This window comes from Megascapheus bottae, chromosome 3 (genome assembly GCF_031878675.1).
Source record: "Megascapheus bottae isolate mThoBot1 chromosome 3, mThoBot2.hap1, whole genome shotgun sequence".
In the NCBI taxonomy this organism is placed as follows: domain Eukaryota; kingdom Metazoa; phylum Chordata; class Mammalia; order Rodentia; family Geomyidae; genus Megascapheus; species Megascapheus bottae.
Genome location: NC_143511.1, coordinates 88,395,301 through 88,412,199, shown reverse-complemented (window position 1 = coordinate 88,412,199; position 16,899 = coordinate 88,395,301). Strand labels below are relative to the sequence as shown.

The window sequence follows — 16,899 nt, the reverse complement described above, 5'->3', positions numbered from 1 at the left end:
GCCACAGTGCCACTTCCAAACTGTATATTTTTGCTAAGAGAAATTAGAAGTCTCAATAAATGAAAGTACAGTACCATGGATTGGAAGGCAGAAGAGATTAGATTCTGTTTCTTGAATGTAAACTACAGATGCAATACAGTTTTTATGATGACATCAGCAGACCTTTGCCTCTGGGGGAAATTAAGTTTACGTGAAATTACATAGAACAATTTAGTCTTGTGAAAGAACAGAACTAGGGGCTGGGAGCATGGCCTAGTGGTAGCATGCTTGCCCAGCATGCACGAAGCCCTGGGTTCAATTCCCTGGAACCACAAAGAAAAAGCTGGAAGTGGCGCTGTGGCTCAAGTGACAGAGTGCTGGCCTTGAGCAAAAAGTGTCCAAGGACAGGCCCTGAGTTCAAGCCCCAGGACTGGCCAAAAAAAAAAAAAAAAAAAAAAAAAAAGCCGGGCACGGTGGCTCACACCTGCAATCCTAGCTACACAGGAGGCTCAGATAGATCTGAGGATTTCAGTTCAAAGCCCTCCCAAGCACTGAAGTCCCTGACAGACTCTTATCTCCAAGTTAACCATTAGAAAACCGGAAATGGTGCTGTGGCTCAAGGGGTAGGGCAGTAGCCTTGAGCTGAAGAGCTCAGGGACAAAGCCCAGACCCAGAGTTCAAGTCCCACAGCTATGCACACAAAAAAGAATAGAGCTAGGGAACTTTTACACAGCCAGTCTCTAGACTTTCTGCACACTAAAATAAACACCATAGTCTTTGCGTAAGGACAGAGTGAGCTCTCTGATGGAGCTGCAGTACATAGGGACTTGCTTTATGCCAAGGGCTTCATACTTTCATGGAGCACCTGAGTATTCCTATGCAGAAACGTTAACCCCTACCACACACATCACACACACAATTAGCTTGGAGAGATTCGGGGCCTGAACACGGAAGAAAATGTCAGCAGAAAAAAGATTGCTTGCCCAAGATCCAGGAACATGTTATCTTTTGTTTTCAATAGACTTTTTCCTGTTTCTTCCCTCCCCCTCCAGTTGAATTGAACCCAGGGCTCTTACCACCTGAGCCACACACCTAGCCTTTGTGTGTGTGTGTGTGTGTGTGTGTGTGTGTGTGTGTGTGTGTGTGTGTGTGTGTGCGCGTGTGCGCGCGCGCGTGTGTGTGCGTGCGCGCATGTGCACGCCTTTCTGGGGCTTGAATTTAGGGGCTTGGGCACTGTCCTTGAATTTTTCACACAAGGCTTTCCTACTAGGGGTAGCTTTGAATTGCAGTTCCCAGATCCTGAGCAGCTAGGTTTACAGGTGTGAGCCACTGGCATCCAGCCCATTTTTGTTTTTTTGATGTTTTGGTTTTGTTTTGCCAGTCCTGGGCTTGAGCTCAGGGCCTGAGCACTGTCCTTGGACTTTCTCACGGCTAGAGCTCTACCTCAGCACCACTTCTGGCTGTTTTCTATGTATGTGGTACCGTGGAATCGAACCTGGGTCGTCATGCATGCTAGGCAAGCACTCTACCACTAGGCCAAACTCCCAGCCCCTGTTTTTTTTTTTTTTTTTTTTTTTTTTGGCCCCCTTCTCTCTCTCTTTCTGGCCCCGCTCGCTCCGGCCCCGCTCGCTCCGGCCCCGCTCGCTCCGGCCTCGCTGGCTCTGGCTCGGCTCGCTCCCGCACGCTCCGGCCCTGCTCGCTCCGGCCCCGCTCGCTCCGGCCCCGCTCGCTCCGGCCCCGCTCGCTCCGGCCACCACTCGGTTGGGCTCCGCTTGCTTGCTTTTGCTCTCTGTCGCTTGTTGCAGTCTCGTCTCTGCCACTTCCGGCTTGGTTGTGTATGTGGGATACCGAGGAATCGAACCTGGGTCCTTGTGCATGCTAGGCAAGCACTTTAACCGCTAGGCCAAACTCCCGGGCCCCTGTTGTTTTTTTTTTTTTTAACAGGGTCTCATTACTTTTGTCTGGGTGGATTGGCCTTGAACTCCCGATCTTCCTGTTTCCACCATGCTCTGCCTAAGAGTCAGGATTTCTTATGTAGGACTCAGGACGGAATCAGAGCATATAGAAGAGAAGCAGTCTTCACTAAACAAAGAATGAGTGGCCATCAAAATACAGGAAGAAAATGCATAACCCAGCTGGAGACTCAGTGGAGGGGTCACAAAACACAGGTGACAAAGCACGGACTCACAGTACCTAGAGAATGCCTAAAGTTCAGTGAGGAAAAGAGACGGTCTTTGCTGGGGGCTGAGTAACCCCGTGTCTAATAACTTTCTGCTGAGGCGAGGCAAGACGAGGCAGGGCACAAGACTTGATTAACATTGGCTACAAATGTGTTATTGTTTTATCACTCTCTGCTGAGACCTAGAGTGGGGGTATATGAGCTGGAGGGACTTCCTCAGGGGTTGGGAGTTAGAAATTCCTGCCTTGGCGAACCTCTCTGACGTGTCTGATTGTCCTTCGGGGAAGGAGGGCTGGGTGCGGGCAGTCAGTGGGCCCTCTCCTTGCTTGGCTCGTTCTGGTCGGGGCATATTCTCCCTATCCCTCCTGCTGATCGAGAGGGACCGGGGTAGAAAGACCCGACAAGTCTTAAAGTTCAACGAGAAAAAGGGACCCTCTTTAGAGATGAACCAAAGTCTTGGACAGACCTGTTTCCAAAAGGAAGATAGACAATAAACACATGGAAAAACTCAGGGTTGCCAGGTGCAGTGGCTCACACCTGTAATCCTAGCTACTCAGTAGGCTGAGACCTGAGGATCAAGGTTCAAAGCCAGCCTGGGCACTTACGTCTGTGGAACTCATCGCCAATTAACAACCAGAAAACTGGAAGTGGCTCTGCGGTTTAAGGGGTAGGGTGATAGCCTTGAGCTAAAGAGCTCAGGGACAGCATCCAGGCCTAGACCAACCACCAAACCCTCCCCAAAACATCAAAACCCCTCAATGTCCCTAGCCAGTAGCCTTACACAACATATAACCCCCGTTGAGCTTTGTTGAGCTGTGGCGTTGGGGATGATGAAGACAGGCCATCCCGGGAGGTGGAGGGGATGTGGAGCGACTGGGTCCACTGCTGGTGAGGGTGTCGATGCTGTGGCCACTTTGGAAAGCGTTAGGCCGTGGTCTGTGAAGTTAAACACGCCCCTTTCCTTTGACCCTGAAGGTCACTTCCTGCCGAAGGTTATTTCCAAAAGAAATGAAAGCATTTGTGTCCTCCCCCCCCCCCACCCCAGCTTCCTTCTCCATCCCATGCAGACACACACACACACACACACACACACACACACACACACACACGGCTTGAATGATCACGTAGAGGCTTTCATTCACCATTCTTGGAGGGAGCCCAAATGTCTGTCCAGAAGCACTGGGCTACACAGTGAGACAACAACACATCACAGCAATGGAGATGGAGGGGATGGGTCACAGTGTTTCTCGTGCAGTGGACTGGCCCATGAGAGGATAGGGATGCTTTCCGGGCAAGCGCACATACAGAAGTTGGTGTCCAGAGCCAGGATGTAGCCATGGCACCCCCGTTCTGCACGAGATGCAAGTGCTGTGTGGGTGAACCAGGGGAGGGCAGGCAGGGAAGTGGGGTCAGCGCTTGCAAGGGACTGCCGCGTTTGCTATGCGATGGGGCTTGAGTGACGCAGGTGGGGCTGCCCGTCAGCATGCATTTTGTCTTTATAAACCTCAGCAAAAAATTCTGGGTCTTGCTGTCTCGTAGCTGGGCGGTGGGGCACCCTCAGGTGGGTGCGTTCCCAGCAGAAGGCGTTGGCCTGGAGAGTGGGGCTGGGGGTGGGGTGGCTGACTTGACTTCCCTTGTGTGGAAACGGTCCTGACTGCCTGCTGTGATGGAGTCCTCACCACCTCCCTGCTTCTGTTCCTCTGCACATGCCTCTGAGGGTCCAGAGCAGGGCATCCCTGCAGTACCAAGGACAGCAAAACGCGCCACTGAATCTCTGGAACTTGAGGATTGAGCAGGGCTGGGTCCTTTGGGGTCTGATACATCAGGGTGAAAGCCATAGCCAAGGTGGGCCCCTGTTCATCCAGGGGGGGTCTGTGCTTTTGAGTCTCCATCCCGGGCCCCTCTTTCAGTTATTTTTATCTGTTTTCCTGGCCAGGGGATATTTCATAGCCAAAGCCACTTCTTCCTGTCAGGCCTGGCTGATCAGAGCTGGTGTGTGTCTCTACTGTGGCCTGGGCTGTCTGAGGTTGTCAAGTTCTGTGGTCTAGAAGCATAGCCAGGATTCTCTGGACTGCAGCTTGAGAGCCGTGAGGGAGGGAGGGAGGGAGGGAGCGAGGGAGAAACACAGAGAGACCTCTGTTATAGTGCATGATAGAAATTTGAGTGGCGGGCACCTGTCAGAAAGGACTCTGCGTCACCCCCTGGTGGACTGAGCTGTGGGACGCATCCTTGGTATGTTCTGGAGAGGTGGAGAAGTGATTGTGTAAGGGTAAGAAACAGTTCCGCCTGGGGTAGCCCCGGGGACGGGTCAGTAAGGAGGTCCGTGAGAGCACAGCACCTCTCTCCTGTGTGCCCTGAGTCACTGGAGGCCGCGGGGCACCCCAGCATCAGTTCCTGGAGGGGAGGGCTGGCCACGGCCAGGACGGGTGCAGACGGGTTTCCGTGCCACAGCGCCCAAGGACCCCTGAGGCTGGATGGTCCTTGGGTTCTGTGCAGGCGGTGGTACCCAGCAGGCCCTGCAGCAGCCCGGCAGCTGCTCATGGAACTGGACGATGTTACCAGGACCCCTCTCGCTCTGTCCTCTGGTCAGTGCTCGGCGGCCTGGCCCAGCACCACCCTTGCCTCGTCCCTCTGCCTGCCAGGCTTGGGTGGAAGAGTCAGACTTTCCCTGGATTCTTGCTGGAGGAAAATCTAGATGTTCCTCCCTGCAGATCCTGGAAGGGGCTTTGGGAGACCCCGCTGGCAGCAGAGGCCTTCCTTAAACAAGATGTCTCCCCCTTTCTTGAGATCCCCAGGGATCGCCCCTGTCCAGTCTAATAGGTGGTGGCACCTGCTGTTTCAAAGCTAGTTGGCCTGCCTGGCAGGAGAAGCCTTTGGTGTCCAGCACCAGCTGTCACCTGCTCTACACTGCACCCCCAAAAAATCTGGAAATGCTCCCTCTTGTCCCTACCATGCGGAAATGACCATGGCTGTAGGTGGTCCTCTCATGCATCTGTGCCATGGGGTGCTGGCCGCTGTGCAGCCCGCTCTCTGGAGGCCCCCACGGAGGGGTTGAAAGCCAGTGGAAGTGGGGTACCTGCTCTGAGCCCCTGGGGGCAGTGACACAAGGGCCTTGCAGGTGGGGAGACCCTGAGGGCTGGGCTGAGGTCCTGGGGACTCTGGACTATGGGCTGGAGCCAGACGCCCCCACTGCCCAGGCGTGGAGAGCGGGCGAGGCGCCTGCCCTGAGAACATGCAATGTGTTCTCCAAGGGATGGAGACAGATCCTGATGTGTGCGCTGTGCCAGCCATTGAAACCTTTATATGTACCCATGGTGGCCCAGCCTGTGCCCCCTCATCCCTTGGGGCTGTGTCCCCTCCCTAGGACTCTGTCACACCCCTGGGGCTGTGTTACCCCCCCTCCCTGAGGCTGTGTCCTCTCCCTGGAGCTATGTCCCTCCCCCCCTTGTGTCCCTTCCCCAGGGCTTTGTTCTCCTCTGGGGCTGTGTCACCCCCCCAGGTCCCCTCCCCAGGTCCCGTCTTCCTCCCCAGGGCCTTGTCCCCTGCCTGGACAGCCCCTGGGTCGGGTGTCTCACTGTTGTCTCCCCTGCAGCGAGCATGACCTGGGGGAGGACGTCTACGACTGCGTCCCCTGTGAGGACGACGGGGACGACATCTATGAGGACATCATCAAGGTGGAGGTGCAGCAGCCCATGGTGAGCTCACCACCCGCCCGCCCCGACAGCTCCACCTGGGCCGCCTGGGGTCCTCGTTCCCACACGCACCCACACATTGCTGTGGAATGGTCTCCTTGGGGTGCTCGGCGGGCCCGGGAGCCTGCGGTGGTGACTGCTCAGCCTCGCCAAGCACAACTCATCTCACCCCTTTGTGCAGAGCGATGAGACCAATTCTAGCTCAATTAGCCAGCTGTGCGTCTTTTATGTTGGCAGATATTTATTTCCACACAGGCATGGGCTAATAATCTTCGGACGCCAGTGAGCTCCAACTGGGGTTTATTGCTGCAGCTGCTCTGCAGAAGGCGGGGGTTGTGCCCAGCGGGATGGGGAGGTGGGGGCCTGGTGGGGTACTGCCAGGTGGGATAGGGAGATGGGAGGCTTGGTGGGGTAGGCCACAGCCTTCTTGGGCTCCCACACCCCTGAGAGTGGGCACAATGCCCCTTGCTAGTTGTGGAGGCTTTTGATGTGTTTGTTTCCTTGGAGAAGTGGGGGGCTTCTTTTTGCTCCTGTCAGAGCTAGCTGGCCGTGGGGAGCGAAGTGACCCCCAAAGAAGCCATCCTCCACCCCGGAGGTTCATAGAGAGAGCCATGAAGGCAGAGGAGGGCTCCCTAGTGTTGATGAATGCTGGAAGGTTCCGTGGGGTTCCCCACCAGAGCTGGCCTCAAACCGTCTATGAAAACTAGCCAGTTGTTGGAAAGAGGCTCTTTCATGTGGGCCATGTCACTTCTAAGTCTTGGCAAGCAGGGGTCCTGCAGGTCAAAGTGGATGTGCAGATAGGACGCCCTGCAGGGCCCTCAGAAGTGACCCCACTCCTCGTTCTTGGGCTTGAACTCAAGACCTTGGGACTCCCTCCTGACCTTTTCACTTCAGGCTGGCACTCTACCACTTGAGCCCAGCCCAACTTCCAGCTTTTTGGTGGCTGCTGGGGGATAGAGTCTCATGGACTTTTCTGTTCCGGCTGCATTTGAACCAGGATCCTCAGATCTCAGCCTCCCGAGTAGCTAGGATGACAGATGTGAGCCGCCAGTGGTGGGCAGCTCCCTGCCACTAGGTCGGGCTCTGAGTTGCTGTCCCTGGTCCTGAAGGACACAGGGTTGCTGCAGAGCCCGCATGGGGGTGGGGGTGGGAATGCTTGCCCCTGGCCTGGGGACCAGCTCTGGGCTGGCACTGGTAAGCTATCCCGTTCACCCAGCCAGGGGCTTCAGGATTGGCTCCCCTGGCCTGACTGGTACTGGTGAGACAGTGTGTTGGGGCGGTAAATGGATGGCGGCTGCCAGTTGGGGGCACGCCGGTGTAGGGAGCTGTGAGGGTAGTTCTGGCCCAGTGCCGCCTCCTCCTGTGCCCTCCAGGCCTGTTTGGGCTGAGCCTTGTCTGTGGAGGCTGTTGGCTCGTGTGGTGGTTATGGGTGTCCCTGAGTCTGTGAGCACGATGCACGTTGCTGACTGGTTTAATTTCTGTTCAATCCTCCATGCGTTCAGATTAGATACATGCAGGTGAGTCTTTACCACCGCTCAGAACCCTCAGCCCTGCTCCCGGGAGCCCTGTGCCCCAGCCCCACCCCTCGCTTCAGTGGTGGACCTTTTACCTTCTAGAAGTCTCCATTACAGCACCCTCCTCCAGCACCCCCTCCCCCAGCCCTGCCCATCTCCGTGTGTCACAGCGGCACCCGGAGTGCGGAGGGACCCTTGCAGTGTCTGCTCGAGGGCGGCAATGCTGTGAGCTGCATTTGGGGGGCCTGGCCCTGCAGCAGGTGCTTTGAGCCTGCACCCTGCTCTGGTTACTGTTTACTTTTCCCCTTTTCTTTTTGCTGGTCATGAGTCTTGAACTCAGGGCCCAGGCACTGTCTCTGAGCTTTGTTTCTGCTCAGGGCCAGCGCTTTACCACCTAGAGCCACAGCTCTGCTTCTAGTTGTCGTCGTTGTTTTGGCAGTTACTTGTAGATACAAATCTCATAGGCTTTCTTGCCTGAGTTGACTTGTAACCACAATGCTCGGATCTCAGCGCCCTGTAAGATAGGATCCTAGGTATGAGCCATGGCTTCTTTTTTTTAAGCCAGAGACCAGAATTTGAACTTGGTGTCTGATATTTTCGCTCATTGGCTGGTGTTCTGCCACCTGAGCCACGCCTTCAACCGCAGCTGGCTTTTTCTTTTGGTGGTACTGGGTATAAACGCAGGGTCTGCACTCCGGGTCCTAAATCGGGAACCGATTTTGTGACTGTAGAATCCTCTGTGTCCTACTCGGTGCTAGCCCCATCTCCCCCTCCCCAGTCCCCATGCACCCCCCACCACTCAGCAGCCCCTTGACTGCACCCCACCAGCATAGTCCTGCAGCCTGGGGTGATAGGAGGCCTCATACCGGGGACAACCCAGGCTGTGGGGATCCTGACCCCATCTCCCGTCCCGCTAGAAAATGGGCATGACAGAGGATGACAAGCGAAGCTGCTGTTTGCTGGAGATTCAGGAGACAGAGGCCAAGTACTACCGGACCCTGGAGGACATTGAGAAGGTGAGTGTGGCGGGGTGAGTGGGGGACTGGGCTGCCGCTACAGGAGACCTGGGCTGCTGTTTGGGGGGTGTGAAATCACAAGGTGAGGCCCCTGGGCATCTGTGACAGGAAGAGGGGCTTAGCAGCTCCTCGGCTTTGCCATCAGGCTACAGGGAGTCTACAATGACTACCTCCTGCTGTGCAGTCCTCTACCCCATCTGCCCTCTCTCTTCTCCATGTTTGAGTCTTCACTTGATGTGGCTTCTATTTCTGGATGTGCAGGTTGGGTCAGCTAAACACCCGATGTGCACATGTCACCAGGGCATGTCCCCAGGCTCTGTCATAGGACAAGCAGCCCCCTACAATGCAAGTGGCTAGTCCTCACAAAAACACTGACTCCTGCAGGACTGGTGGCTCCCAACTGTAATCCTAGCTACTTAGGAGGCTGAGATCTGAGGATGGTAGATAGAAGTCAGCCAAGCAGGAAAGTCTATGAGACTCTTACTTCCAGTTAACCAGTGAAAACTCCAGAAGCAGAGCTGTGGCTCAGGTAGTATCGAGTGCCCGTCTAGAGTAGAAAAGCTTAAGGAAACCACCCAGGACCTGAGTTCAAGCTCTTATACTGGACCCCCCCCCCACAAACCCTCAAAACTACTGCCAGTCCCTAGCCCTCAGCAGCCTGGTCACCTGTCGCCCCCGTCTTCCTCCGCCCCTCCTGCCCTCTTTGGCTCAGTGGGTCAGCTGCAGGCATGTCCTGACACCTGTATTCTCATTGCCAGTCTCATAGGATGCAGATACCAACAGAGTTTCCAGGCTGGAACCCTTGTTGTTCTCTGGTTGGGGGGTAGGACCTGGGGTGGCCACAGGAGACCCCTAAGTGGTACATGACAGGCTTCCAGCCTCTTTGGCCCCTGAGGAGCTGTGCTTGGGGTGTGGGTTTGTATGTATGGCCTGTGGGCAGGGCCCAGTACACCTCAAACCAAGTGCACCCCAGTGAGTTTGGGACACCCCCGTGCTGGGGGCTGTGGCCCAGCAGGGACAGGCACCTGCAGGCCACAGCAGCATGGATCTCTCCCTCTCAGAACTACATGGGCCCTCTGCGACTAGTTCTGAGCCCAGCGGACATGGCGGCTGTCTTTATCAACCTGGAGGTAAGTGTTTTTGCCAGCTCGTTCATGTGGCACGGATCGTTTCTGGGGTGTTACCAGCCACATCCCCACAGTCCCACAATTGGCTCAGGAGAGTAACTGCCTTCTCTGGGGGCAGTGGCTATGGAAGACAGAAGGACGAGGTTGTCAGCTAGCCAGTAGGCATGGCCCAGATGCCTGCAGGCCTGGACCAGCGCTCCAGAGCCCCTTGCACTGTGAGCCAGACTGTCAGCAGCAGAGGAATGTAGCTCCCACCCCTCTGTGGGTGTCCGATCCCAGGTGCTGGGTAGTTGATTCCCATGGGAAGGTGTACCTGGCCATGGTTGGCACAGCAGGGCAGCTGGGCTGTAGGCTTCAGAGGCCACACAGGCATGGGCGTCCTTGGGGAGGGAGCACCAGAGTGATTCTGATCTTACACTGTCAGAAGAGATAACGAAGATCCCACAACTTCTCATCTCTGTGGCTTGACCCACCAAGAGCCATGGCCGGGATCATGAGCACGGACAGAAGGAAGCCAGGGTGGGGGCCGTAGGCCCGCCTCCGCTCTGCATTGGGGAGCTCACTACGGAGACCACGTGCCACAGAGCCAGGTTCCCCCATCCTGTGAGCAGCTGAGATAGCTGAGATAGTCCAGGCTGGACCCGGTCACCTTGCTTTCTTCCGCTGCTGGGAGCGGAGTCCATGCTGGATGTGCTCTGTGTGTCCCCCGGGCTGATGCAGGCTGTGGGTGGGAGATTGTGGGAGAACCTCCTGACAGAGTGACCCCCGAGTTCACAGGGCCGCTCCCGGGTAGCCTCAGCATGTGACTGAGTACGGGGCGCGGGTGGGCCTGGCGCGTGCTGACGGCCTCTTCCACCAGGACCTCATCAAGGTGCACCACAGCTTCCTGAGGGCCATCGACGTGTCCATGATGGCGGGGGGCAGCACGCTGGCCAAGGTCTTCCTGGAGTTCAAGGAGAGGTGAGTGCGACGGCCTGCGGGGCCTCGCTCTGCCTGTGGGGCTCAGGAGCGTTGGGCTCTTGGGGACACATCCTGGGGTAGGATGGTGGAGATGGGCTCCTCTTGGCGAAACCTGGGGGTCTGTACCCACACAAAGCTGCCTGCCTGGTGTGTGATGGGCCAGCTAGCTGCTTGTGCTGAGAGAACCCAGACGCCCAGGTGTGGTGTGAGTACAGGGCTCCAGGGACCTGGGGACAGAATGAGACACTGCCCTCGGCTGTGACCTCAGGCTCTGAGGCTGAGGCTACTTCCTGCCTTGCCTTGTCACGTGCAGAGTCCCTCCTTGCTCATTCGTGAAACTGGGACAAGATGGCACCTGTGCTGTATTCTGCTAAGCGAGGAAGCGGCCCATGAGGGTCCCTGCCCCATGTGCAGTGACCTTGTCCCAGCGGGAGGACAGTCCAGGTCTCAGTGGATGAGACCTGGGGACATGGGACAGACGCTGGGATGTCCTGATGTAAACCACCTGAGCCTCAGGTGTGGGGAGATGGGTTTGGCCCGCCAGCTATGAGTGAGCCTCAGCGCCTGCCCAGCCATTCCCAGCTCTGTGGCAGTCAGTGCCAGTGTGCACAGAACCCGAGTGGTCTTGGATGGCACAGGGCAGAATGTGCAGCCTCCTCTTGGTCTGTGGGCTGGGTCTGGGGATCAACCAGCCTAGCGAGGAGGTGGCACTGAGCCCCGATCTGCCAGAAACCTGCCTGCACCAGTCTGGTCCGCTAGACACTTCCCTGACTGCCCTGAGTGGACGCTGCTGAGCGTCGCAGCTCACTTAGGAACGAAGAACCAGGACTGGGAGTGGGCTGTGTGTTCCATCCTGTGCCTCGAACCCCATCCGTGGAGCTGGGCCCAGCCACCCTTCCCCCACCTCTCCTGGTGGTGCTTGGCAAGGGGCAGCTGAGCTTGTGGAAGCTTCTAGCGGGTGTGGCAGGGCAGCCCTCAGTGTGGCTCCTGGTCCAGCCGGAGGTGCCTTGCCCTGACCCTGGCTGTCATGAGAAGTTGGGGTTGAATGAGCAAGAGAAAAAAAGCAGGCATGTGGGAGACTGTTCTAGAAGGAAAACCCACGCTTGTTCTGCCAGGTCAGAGTGTGGTACCTGGGGGTTGTGGAGCCCAGCCCAGTGTAGCAGACCTGTAACTTTCTGTAGCAGGGGACAAGGGAGGCAGGCGCTCAGGCAAAGCAGGGTGCGGAGATTGGGGTATCTAGGCCACGCAGCGGTCAGGGAGAGGCTACAGCCCTGAAGGGGGTGTGAGGACCCTGTGTGGTTTCCAGGGTTGCAGCAGACAGTGGTGAAACGGTGTCCGGGGTGGACCAGAATGGCCCAGGGGGCTACAGGCCCGCAAGCATGTGCATGCATGCAGACACAGGCTTAGCTGCAAGCCCTGAGTAATGGTACTCAACAGTATTCAGGTTTGTGGTTAAAACGAAGGCCCACCACTTCTGCTTCCAAAACCAACTTCCTCAGTCAGCTCAGAACTCATTCCTCGTTTGGATTCTCAAGGAAGAGGAAGGCAGGGCGCGGGGGGTCACACCTGTCACCCTAGCTACTTAGCAGGCTGATAGCTGTGTATGGCTGTTCGAAGCTAGCGTGGGCAAAAAAGTCCATGAGACTTATCTCCGATTGGTCACCTAGAAATGGAGCTGTGGTTCATGGAGTGCTAGCTTTGAGTGAAAAAGCAAAAGAATAGAGCCCAGGCCTGGAGTTCAAGCCCCAGTACCAGTATATGTACGCAAAAACAAGAAACAGAGAAATGGTGGCTTCCACCGGCACAGGCAGGAGGCATTGTGCCAGCGGCTGGAGGGGGGTGAAGGGGAGTGAAAGGGAGGAGGGGGGCTTCAGGAATAGGTTAGCTTCAAACCACAGGAGCGTCTTAGCTCTGAAAGCCGGAATCCCAAACGAGTGCGTTGTTTGGAACCAGGTTACCCTAGGTCTGTCCCAGAGGCCCCAGGAGAATCCCCTGCCTCCACTCCATGAGTCCTTTTCTGTACCTCGTGGATGGACGTGTTGGACCCAAGAGCCCCTGAATCCAGTGGGACCCTATCTGACCCTTATCCCAGGACCTCTGCAGAGACCCTATTGCTAGGAGGCTCGTGGGGAGCTGATGTGTCCTTCATAGGAAATGTGCTTTGCACTGCTTACTGCTTCCTCTAGGCCCAGACGCCACGACTGGGAAAGGGACTGGTCTCCAGGGCTCCAGGCAATAGCCTGGTCACCTGGGCCCTGCAGTGGGTGGAGACACCTTGAGCCGGCCAGAGCCGGGCTAGGGTTCCCTCTGGCCGTCTGAACACACAGTGATGTGCGATGGCTGACAGGCAGCTCTGGAAGTTCAAGGATGGGGCTGTGCAGGTCCCAACGAAGCGCTTCTGTGGCTGGGCCAGGCAGCACTGGCAGCTGGAACTCTTAGGCCATTTGCTGGGCTCCATGTCCCACCTGGAGAACGGGCTTTCCAGTGTCATCTGTCCCACTCACAGCCAGGCACCTGCCACGGGTCCAACCAGCCTCTTCCTTGCCAACTCTCACCTGGCACTGCCCTCCATCTGAGTCCCCTGGGTAGCTGGGCCTTGTGGTCTCAAAGATGAACAGGCCTGCTGTCCCCACGCATGGAGAATGTCGGGGTTCTGATTTGTGGAGCTGTTAACCCTGGTAGCCAAAGAGAATCTGAGTGATGGGGAGACTGGGAACAGGATTGGCGAGAAGGAGACGAGGAAGGATGTGCAGCCTTGGCTGGCTGGAGTCTCCACCTCCTGGACCCTACTGCCTCCCCTGGCTGGGGGTTCAAGGCCTTGTTATTTGCCAGGTACAGAGCTGGCACGGCACAGATGTCTGGTCATGGGACCTGGGTGCTCTGCAGAAGCAACAGGGGCCACCTTGGGGCTCCCCATGTGGCATGGCCCCTGGGTGAGAGTCAGGACAGGCTTATGGGGGGGCAGGCAGAGGTGGGGGCTTTTTGGGGTCTACTAACCCCTCTCTCTTTCTCTCAGCTCTTTGTGGGGATAGCAGAGAAGCTAGAGAATGCAAATAGAGCCAGGGGCCATGACCTGAGGTAGACAGCCGGAGGGACTTCCATGGGATGTGGGGAGCAGGTAACCCCTCCGACAGCCTACCCTTCTAGCCTGGGTGGCACGTGGGAGGGGTGAATGTGGCTCCAGTGAGGCGCCCTGAGGCAGGGCCCCTTTGCTCTGCCCACCTGAGAAGGAAGTGGGTCCCTGCATCTGGGCATCCCATGTGACCTGCTCGTGCACATACGTGTATGTGTCCACGTGCCGGGCACCTAGGCGTGTGCGTGTGTGGGTGTTCACACGTGGTGCACCCCCAGGTTGTTGATCTACGGGGAGTACTGCAGCCGCATGGAGCACGCGCAGAGCACGCTGAACCAGCTCCTGGCCAGTCGGGAGGACTTCCGGCAGAAAGTGGAGGTAATGGGATCCAGGCGGCGAGGACACAGCTCGCCAGACAGCCTGGGAGGCACCGACCTGCCTTCCTTCCTGGCTTGTGGGAGTTGGGGGGCAGCGAGGGGGCTACTGATGTGTCCGTGGGGTTCTTTTTCCCCTCTGTGTCTTGTTGGATGGAAACCTGAACTCACCAACCCCAGGCGAGAATGCACACCTTCGGGAGAAGGCTGGTGGGTGAGGCTGTCCTGGGGAGGGGCGTCCCCATCCACTCGGCACTCTCTACCCAGGAGTGCACGCTGAAGGTCCAGGATGGCAAGTTCAAGCTGCAAGACCTGCTGGTCGTGCCCATGCAGCGGGTGCTGAAGTACCACCTGCTGCTCAAGGTAGGCATTGCCCGTGGCCTGAGCGCGTGGCAGCCCCAGGCCTGGGGCGCAGGCCACGGACGGCGCTGAGTCAGATCGCTCCGTGTCAGACTCGGAAAGGTCGCCACGGTGAATAGGCCAAAATTATGATTAAAAGTAGTCGCGAGGCAGGAAGAGCGAAGGAGACAGGAAAGCACCTTCAGACCAGGAGTCGGAGAGCAGCCGAGTATGTGAGCTCCCTGGTGGCCATATGGTACAGAAGAAAGAGGCCTCCAGGAAAGGTGGGCGGGGAGGGGAGATGGCGGTGGTGTCTTGAGTTTCTTTAGTACCTCGCCGTGGCCTTGTTAGCTTTGCTTTCAGCCTCCTTACTGTTTCTCCCCGGTTTCTGGAAGTGGCCTTTGTGACCGCTAGAATCAGCTGGGACTCACACTTGAACTGCCGAGTTGCGTGTGGCTTTGTGCTGAGGCTCTTTCTCTGTATACACATGCTGTGTGAGATGGGGGTTCTGGCAGGGCTGGGGCCCCAAAGGGTAACCCCGCTTGCTCTTGCAGGAACTCCTGAGTCATTCTACTGACCGGCCTGAGAGGCAACAGCTCAAAGAAGCACTGGAGGCCATGCAGGTGGGTGAACTGAGGCGGGGAAGCAGCCCGTCGGCATGGATGCAGCACATTGTGTGCCATGCCTGGCACAAGCTCCCTAGTGGGTTGTGCTGGCAACTGAGGTCACGTGCAGGTCATGTGGCCCAGGGGAGCGGCTCAGGGGAGGCGCTGGCTTTTGCCAGGTCTCCAGCGTCACCCTGCCCTCCTGCTGGCCTGTTGATAGCTCCCAGGCACTGGCCCAGTCTAGAGCCAGGGTCTCCCTGCCAGCCCTGGTCTGGTCCCTATGCCACTGGCCTGGTGACTCCAGCTAGCCACTTCTCTTTCAGTCCGCAAAAGCCTGCCCCCCACAATCTCACAACCTTCTGTGTCCTGCTGCCCTCTGAGGGAGACCCCCTCCTCACCCAGACCCCCCACTGCCCTCGGAGGGAGACCCCTCCTCACCCAGACCCCCCACTGCCCTCGGAGGGAGACCCCTCCTCACCCTGACCCCCCACATCTTCCACAGTGATAGCATCCCATTTGCAGCTGTGTTGCCAAGAAGGTCCAGGTTCCTGGCAGACCTGGAGGTCACCATAGCTCATAGAGTGGTTCTGCCCCTTCCCGCTTGCCTGGTTTCCTCAGGCTGGGCCCCTTGCCTGGCTATGCCCTGTCCACTCTGGGCTTTGCACCTGATTCCCTGGGGGAATTGCCCCTGTCCCCTCCTAGACTCCATCCGGGGCACTGGCTTCCCCTGAGCCCCACCCGCTCCAGATGTGTTCTTACAGCGTCCGTCCCCAGCCAGGCCCGTGTTGGCCCTGGTCACCTGTGTCCCAGCCAGGCACAGAGCCCAGTGCAGTGCCGGTGTAGGGTCCTTCACCCCTGCAGTGGGCTGAACCACCCTTCCATCCCTTCCCCATGTGGTAGTCTTACTTCTGACACCTGTTCTCTGCTCTCCGGTAGCCCTGTGGGCCTGGGGATCACCCTCCCTCCCTCCCTCCCTCCTTCCCTCCCTCCCTCCCTCCCTCCCTCCCTCCCTCTCTCCCTCCTTCCCTCCCTCCCTCCTTCCCTCCCTCCCTTCCTCCCTCCCTCCCTCCCTCCCTCCTTCCTTCCCTCCTTCTCTCCCTCCCTCCTTCCCTCCCTCCCTCCTTCCCTCCCTCCCTTCCTCCCTCCCTCCCTCCCTCCCTTTATTTTAATTAATTAATTCATTTATTGTGGGTCATGGGGCCAGGTCTGCGCCTGGGCACTGTCCCTGAGCTCTTCAGCTCAAGGCTGGCATTCTACCACATTGAGCCACAGCGACGCTTCCAGTTTTTCTTGCCCTGGTTGGCTTTGAACCGTGATCCTCAGATCTCAGCCTCCTGAGTAGCTAGGATTACAGGCCTGAGCCACCGGTGTCCGGCTTCCTTCCTTTATTTTTTGTCGGTCATGGGGCCTGAACTCAGGGCCTTGGCACTGACCCTGAGCTCTTTTGCTCAAGGCTAGCACCCTACCACTTTGAACTACAGCTTCACTTTTGGTTTTTGAGTAGTTGCGATAAGAGTCTCATGGGGACTTTAGTGGCCGGGCTGGCTTTGAACCACCATCCTCAGATCTCAGCCTCCTGAGTAGCTAGGATTACAGGCGTGAGCCACCGCGCCTCCCTGCCTCCCTCCCTGGTGAAGAGGACCTGCTTGCCTAGCGCTCTGCCACTGCTGGGCGAGGATGGGAGTGGGACTTGGCTGTCTTAGGGTTTCCGTGACAGGCCTGCGCTCCTGCCCTCTGCCGGCTCCCATGCACCCTCCCCCCCCCCCCCTCCCGCAGAGGGCCACATTTCCCCACTGCAGACAGGATCCCAGCCAGGGCTCAGGGAGACAGCCCAGGCCTGCCTCCAGGGTGTGCAAGTCAGCACACACCTTTCTGTGGGGCTCAGCACAGCACAGACTTTCCTGGGCTGAGGGAGCAGGAGGGCCCTGCCTGCCGGGTGTGACCCTGGGGTGTGACCCTGGGGTGTGACCCTGGGGTGAGAGCCGGATGGCCCTGCCCCTAGACATGTGATTCACCATAAACCATTTTCTCTGGGGTATGT

At 57.5% G+C, this 16,899-nt stretch overlaps 1 protein-coding gene across 1 annotated transcript in view; it reads left to right on the top strand.

The window, feature by feature from the left end:
• Positions 1-16,899, top strand: part of Vav2 (vav guanine nucleotide exchange factor 2) — a 115,163-nt gene that overhangs the window by 95,603 nt on the left and 2,661 nt on the right. The window contains exons 5-11 of the mRNA XM_090329408.1: positions 5,751-5,853; positions 8,282-8,380; positions 9,442-9,510; positions 10,367-10,467; positions 13,819-13,918; positions 14,182-14,277; positions 14,808-14,955. Of these exons, the coding sequence (XP_090185534.1) occupies positions 5,751-5,853; positions 8,282-8,380; positions 9,442-9,510; positions 10,367-10,467; positions 13,819-13,918; positions 14,182-14,277; positions 14,808-14,955 (716 nt within the window). The remainder of the gene's footprint in view (positions 1-5,750; positions 5,854-8,281; positions 8,381-9,441; positions 9,511-10,366; positions 10,468-13,818; positions 13,919-14,181; positions 14,278-14,807; positions 14,956-16,899) is intronic.